The sequence below is a fragment of the Lutjanus erythropterus genome, chromosome 14 (assembly GCF_056507025.1).
Source record: "Lutjanus erythropterus isolate fLutEry1 chromosome 14, fLutEry1.hap2, whole genome shotgun sequence".
NCBI lineage: Eukaryota > Metazoa > Chordata > Actinopteri > Lutjaniformes > Lutjanidae > Lutjanus > Lutjanus erythropterus.
The window spans coordinates 24,320,428-24,327,781 of record NC_139330.1 but is presented as its reverse complement, the minus strand read 5'-3'; the positions used below and the strand labels follow the sequence as shown (position 1 = coordinate 24,327,781).

At 41.6% G+C, this 7,354-nt stretch overlaps 1 protein-coding gene across 1 annotated transcript in view; it reads right to left on the bottom strand.

Annotated features, from left to right (window-relative positions):
• Nucleotides 1-7,354, bottom strand: part of camkmt (calmodulin-lysine N-methyltransferase) — a 152,803-nt gene that overhangs the window by 55,902 nt on the left and 89,547 nt on the right. Inside the window, exon 4 of the mRNA XM_084735321.1 lies at nucleotides 4,278-4,338. Coding sequence (XP_084591447.1) covers nucleotides 4,278-4,338 — 61 coding nt within the window. The remainder of the gene's footprint in view (nucleotides 1-4,277; nucleotides 4,339-7,354) is intronic.

The following is a 7,354-nucleotide window of genomic DNA, read 5'->3' as shown; positions in this document are numbered from 1 at the left end:
TGAGCTAAAAATGGCTCACAGATCTGCCAAATACAAGACAAATAAAGTTCACAGACACAAGTTTAACAGCTGATAGATCAACATGCAGTTAGAGAGTGAAGAATACTAGAACTGCATCGCATATTATTCTGACATACATGAGTCACGGAGCTTTTCTGAGCCGACTGACGTCCTGCTGCAGGTACATATGTTTTGACGATCAATGACGTTATTTTACTTACCAACCACGGCACGCGGCATATATCCACACACCACTGCAACCTAATGCGATCTCACCGGCTTCACAGCCGGCTGCAAAGTAACGAGATTACTGGCGCACGATGTTGTGGTGGCAGCCATATCGGATTCACCTGTGGCGCCGGCGTATGACGTCAGTGACGTTATCACAAAGCACGATTATAGAACTACTCCGGGTACCTTCTGATACCTAACAATATAATTCTATGTGTCACATACACCAAATCCCAATTAATTAATTAGAAGGCCCCAACACATGATCAGCAGTAACAACATTTTGCGTTTCCTGTCCTATTGTTTTCCTATGGAGAGAGCAGTGTCTCCCGACCAAGTGGCACAGCTACCCTCGGCGTGGCGCACCGCTTGGATCTGCCACTGACCGCTGAACTTTCACCTCGTTTGTTACTGACCTTTCAAAGCGCAACCAATGACATAACAGCTGAATGTCACGATGCGGGCAGAAGTTACCGCAGGTGTGTCGAAGTGACACAAACAGAGGAGACAGTGTCTGATGGTCAAGTCTTGAAGGGAACCCCAGAACGGCGGAAGATCTCGCGAGTAATCATTTTATAGTCTCAATGAAGGAACGACGTTGCATTGAAAAATCTCGCGAGAACTTCGCAAATCAAGGGTTCCCCTTCAGATACGATCGAAGAAAAGCGTTTCAGGGTTCCCCAAATTTTAACAACATTAAAAGCAGAATATGATCTCGCCAGTAAATGTAATGCATGGCGAAATGTAAACAGTCAGACTGGGTTATAAAATTTGTGAATCATATAATTTATGAACTTAGTTACTTCCAGAGCTAAAGGTAGCTCAGCTGTTTGTATACCTGGCAGACAGGCCGTAGCGGTTGTAACACTGTGCTACTCTCTGCACCCTAAATGTCCGTGAGGCCGAGACAAATTTCTTATCATGTGAAGGCCCTATTCGAGTCCACCACATAGTATGACAGAGTGACAGAGTAACAGACTGGCCACCTCTATCTAGGTGAAAACTTCACCTAGCCATCTGTGGCTAAGATTAGCGGTTAGCAATATGTAGCTAACATTAGCTACATGCTGCAATAGCTCAAATTAGCTAGCATTACATAAAATGGTACTTTGTTTATCCTTAGGGGTAAACTATTAATAAACAATTAATAAATTGATTTTAAAAATGACTTCATTAACAAAATTAAATAAAAAATAAACCTACCTCTTGTATCCATTTAAAAGTTGCTTCTGAGTCTGTATACCGATGCAAATCACGCGAGATTCTGTATATCACGCGAGAATTGGGGCGAGATTTCATTGGCTCAAATGTTACACACTTCCGGAAGTGTGTATCTGCAGCTGTACCGGGGACCAAGACCCAGAGGGCGCTCCAGAGCAAAAAATTTTTACACACTTTTTACACACATTTCCACATTTTGCTACCTTGTGGGCCAAGTGAGAAAAAAGCAAGAGGCATGTCAGGGGAGGCTTCTGAGACGATTTAAATGAAAATCCGTTGTGGGGTCCACGATTTTGGGCCCCACGACTGCGGTGGGCCCCATGCAGTTGGTGGGCTCCTTTCAACAGGGCCCTACGAAGTAACAATTACGAGTGCACACACACACACACACACACACACAGATACTGTGCAATAGACACACACACACTTGCTATCATACAAACACATGCACATACACACTCACTAAACACAGCAGGGTAAGAAATATCAATTCAACCATCAACCTGAAAGCAGAATACTGAACATTGAGAAGCACAAGCTCAATCAGCGGGAATCTGAGAAAACACACACTCACACACACACATGCACACACACACACACACACACACACACACACAGAGTCATGTAGCTTGCATGCTCACTCAACCCCTCTCTCCATCCTCTTCCTCCTTTCATCTCCCCTTCCCCTCCATCTCTAGCCCTGTCCTCTTTCATCCCTCCCTGCCTCCCTCCCTCCCTCGCTGACCTTCACTATGCTGCTCTGATCAATACCCCTCTCTTCCTCGCCTCCCGCCTCTTGAATGTTAAAACAGGAAATCAAAGGGTGACGTTCCACCTTGAGTGGAAATCAAAGGTGCCTGGGTGCTTTTGAGCCCCGTGCCGCAGGGCAGGCCAGTGCTCAGCAGACGAGAGCAGGGGAAAGAGCAACACAGAACAACACGGTGTGGCATGGAAAGGCACACAATGACACGAGTGCCAGGCATTTACTGCACGTCGAACCGATTTAAATTACAGACATTTTCAGGAAAGCGCTGCTGCTGATGTGCTTATTAATTTGAAATACTGTCAAAATATAGTCGATTAACAGGCTAAATGTAGAGGAATTGACACATTTTGGTGTAATTGCATTTGAAAAAAATGTTAAACAGCTGTGTGTAAGCATTTCCAAGGATGCTGCTACTTTACCTTGCTCCACCTCCACCTCCCTGCTGCTGATTTGTGTTTTCAATTTTCTCTTTAATTTCACTGAAGAGCAAAAATATTTTCAAAGGATTTTCCAACAGTCTGTCTCTACTGTGGTTCCACGATCTGTTATTACAGCAAATGCAATGCTTTGCCTTGCAATAAGTTTGTTCTTCCTGATGTGTATCATAAAGCAATTTCCTGTCATATAGCAGGTTTCTCGTGAAATCAAACATGGTAGAAAGAAAGTGATTACATGCTGCCAAATATTTTTCTGAGTGTCTCATTTGTGAACAAAACAGTAATGTTCCAATATTTAAGCAGTAAATATTTTACTGATGTCAAACTGTTACAGGAAAATGAAAACTCTTAACTGTCTGGATTAGAATAAAAACGTACCCTGACTACCGGAACTGATGCTTAAATACAACCTTAAAAACAATCTTGTTGATCCTGGTCACTGTTATTAATCACGGCTGTTAGTCCTTGTTTTATCCTGCATTCATGTGATGGAACAATCGGAAAAAGTCGTTCCCAACTGGGAAAATTCAGGTGAATGTCCCCTCAAGTCAGAACAACAACTGGGAAAGTCTGACACACAAGTTGCAGAGTGATTGTCTGTTGATGCCATACAAGCAGGAACATGCAAACATTTTGCATATCAGTTTTTGTTCACATGTAGTCATTTGTAATATGGTATTAGGTTGTAACTGTTAGTTGCTGTCCACACAGAGTTACCAAGACTGGTTAGAAAAATTACGTTTATTACAGCCCAACCAATATACTGGTCAACCAGTATTATTGGCCTGATATTGGCCTATCACGGCTATATCATTGGTACTGACATATATGTTCTCTGATATATGCCTATTAACTTTTTTTCAACAAAACATAATGTAGATTGTTTCTAGTTGTTAGCTTTACAGGCTACAGGCAATTTTATGTATATTTGATCCTTTTTCTGAATTCAGGTTTGAAGGCATACAAGTAGTTGTATCTGCAAAGATCCTCCCCTTTGCCTGTATTTTCTTATTTTCTCATTATTTTGCTGCATTTTGGATTCAACCCAAAACATCAGTATTTAACATCGTGGGAATGAGACTTAACAATCTACTTATCTTTCAGGTGTGCTTATGAACAGCTCAGACTAATCCAACCGATTCTACCTTTAATATATACATCTATATTTTCTCTATTTTCTTCACGTTTACACATTTACTGGTAAAAGGTTGAGTATCCTGTCTCCATTACTTATCTTTGTCCATTTTTGAGGGATCATTGCAAAAAATGTATGTTGATAATCTATATTCTGTATAAAGAATGTTGGCTGACATATTGATATCTGATTTTTTTTTCTCTTTGACATTGGTATCAGAAAAAAAATCCAAAATCACTTGGCCCTATTATTTATTAGTATTAACCCTGATAACACGTCAGGTAGCCTACATACAGACTCAGCATATAACATTCCCTTTACTTCAGTTAGTAGCATCCATGTTTTTTCAACATGCAACTTAGAAGCTCACGAACGTGCCAAAGTCCCAGGGGGCCATCTGAGGAACATGTGAATGCATTATTACTGTTGAAACTGTTGAGTCTTTTGACAATGGAATGAGCAGCTTTAAAAGAGAGACAGAACTCACTTGAACATGTGACGTTTCTTCAGGCAGTAATGAGCCATCACCTCTTCAGAGGGCCACACACCTAAAACAAAAAAAGACAGACGGAGGGTTAAAGACTCAGTTACTCACTGATGTTTATTCATTTCAGAGACAGACATTTATTTATCTAGTATCTGCAGTGTGACAGAGTGCTTTGATTCCAGTGTCTCAACATCAAAAAACCTTAATATTGATATAAAACCCAAATAAAAACAATGAGCGTTCAGTCAAACATAATTGGATGCATTGTATTTTCCAGCCTGTGTTCATTTGCTTCTCTTGTGGTTTTTCCACCTTGCCTGTGATCCAAGGCTTCTCTGTCTCTGTTTGTCTGTCTGTCCGTCTGTCTATCCTAAATCCTTGCAACACACTCTCTCATTGGGCACTGTGTATGCAAGTGTGTGTGTGTGTGTGTGTGTGTGTGTGTGTGTGTGTGTGTGTGTGTGTGACAGGGGGTCCGGTGGGTGATAATCACAGCGTGCAGGCCTGTCTGGCTTATCACCTACTGTCAGCCCTTCTCCTTCTGCCGTGCATGTAACACACACTGATGTACACACACACTTGCATGCTTGGTGCTATTTTCCCTCTGTCTCTCAACACACACACACACAAACACACACAAACACACACATCTTGGCAGTAGAAAAAGTAAACATTCATTTGAATAAAACTTCAGCTTTTTGCTTCTGGCTTTGAACAAGAAGGTTCGGCTTGGCGCCGTCTGTGTGTGTTTGTGTGCACGTGTGCGTCTGTGTGTGAGTGTGTTTATATGAAGGAGTTGTTGAATGGGGGGATATAGAATGAGTTGGAGAAAGCGAGCGCGAGAGGGAGACAGAAAATGAGCGAGGTAACGAGAGAAAGCTGTGGAGGGAGGGCGGGAGGGTTAGAGGAGGAGAGAGAAAAGGTGGTAGTCGATATAATAAGCGGCTTACAGGCGGTCTCTCTTCACCTCATGGGGCAGACATCACTGCTCTCTCGCTCTCCCTTCCTGCGTCTATCTCTCTCACTCACTCGCTCGCTCTCTTTCCCCTCGCTCCGGTCCGCCAAGATTAGCTCAAGCAAGCAGGATTTAATAATGCCTATTGATAAAATGTCCAAATATTCCTTTTCCCCATTAGAAAAAAAAACACGCTTTCTTGGCTTGACAGCACACACACACAAACACACACAAACACAATGACAGCCAGAGTAGCTATACTGTGTGTTGAGAGAGTGTCAAGACATGTAAAGCTTAAATAAAGTGACATTTCAAATTTCATCTGTTATTCCCCTTCAGCCAAGCGCTTGTCACAAAGTACAGAAAACTTTATACTGTTATGTCGCTCAGTGCAGCAAAGCTTTACTGTACTAAGATGAATGCTGGGAATTCAAGATGTGGTATTTGTTGTAGTATATATAAATGTTTTCTTCTGGATTTTTATCCTTTACAATTATAGACATTTTATTGCTGGTTCATTGACTCAGTGAGTATGTGTTTTAGGAATAACGGTAAAGTTAGTCTAACTTTTTATTTGTCAACAAATCAAATTCAAAGTTCAAAATTCAAAGTTCTTCTTAATGCCTGCCCCGAGGTTGGATTTTCCTTGTAATTAGATAAAAAAAAAAGCCTGTGCTTACAATTTTCCAGCCAAAGTTGCACTTTAAATTAAAATGAAGTAGAGGGAGATTTTTATTTAGATAATTTTAGTTTTGACTTTATATGTATTTATTATATTTTGTGGTTATTACAGTAGAAATGCTACCGCTTTTGTCCAGAGGGGCCTTCAAAATCAACAAAATATGAAAGTTCCTAGGATCCTAGGGTGAGAAGCTTAGTCATCCATGAGGGACTCGGAGTAGAGCCACTGCTACTCCGTGTAGAAAGGAGCCAGTTGAGGTGGTTTGGGCTCGTAAGGACGCCACCTGGTCACCTCCCAGGGGAGGTGTTCCAGGCACGTCCAGCTGGGAGGAGGCCACGGCGCAGACCGAGGACTAGGTGGAGGGATTATATCCCTGCCCTGGCCCAGGAACACCTCAGGATCCCCCAGTCAGAGCTGGTTGATATAGGCAAGGAAAGGGATGTCTGGTTTCTCCTACTGGAACTGTTACCTCCACGACCAGACTTCGGATAAGTGGTTGAAAATGGATGGATGGATGTTTGAAAGTTCCATAGTCTCTTTAAAATGTCTAAAGCCACTAGACCTATATTATGTACTTAGTTGAGTTGTTTATGTCAAGTGTCCCAAATGCCTCCAACAACATTCAAACCTGGAGAAAATACATAATTTATTCAGGGTAATGTTGCATTTCCTACTGCTACATCCTACTGATAGCTGCTATAACTTTCTGGAAAACACAGTATACATCGGATACATCAGAGAGTGAGGAAGTCAGCGAATGTTACTAAAAGAAACATGCATAAAACTTTAATACATTACCTCATACCTGAACATGATTTACTCTGTCATGTCAGATCTTCATTGGCAATGGCAATTAGCAGTGAAGACAACAACTCCCACAATCCCCCACTTCCTGACATCATCAAACTACACTGTTTTCATTATTGTTTTAATGTGAGAGAGATTTCTTGTGGCAAAACTTGAATATTGTGTGTTTAAGCATGGCTGGATGATGAAACATATTTTTCAAATTAGCAACATCTAAATTTACTCTTATCTCAGTTACTGTTACAGTTACTGTTAATTGCATGCATTTACATTCAATTCCAGTATTCACCAGGCAGATGGAACAAATGATTAAAAACAGACACTGGAGCAAATTCAGTCCCTGCTCATCCTCTAGAGTAAACATGTGAGGGTTATTCTGTGTCTTAAGCTGCATCCTAATTCTTCCCTTCCTCCTTAACCCTAACCCCTCACCTTGTGATTGTGTGTTCACATGAAACATAATGATGGCCCCCCGCAATCCACCCATGTGTGTCACCATGACACTTAACATCATGGACCACCCAAAACATCTTGAGCAGATGAACAGTAGAGGGTGGTAATGCAACATTTCATCCTACCCTGAAGCTGAACGGGAAGGTGTCAGGGGAAGAATTTGGACAAAGCCTTACTGTA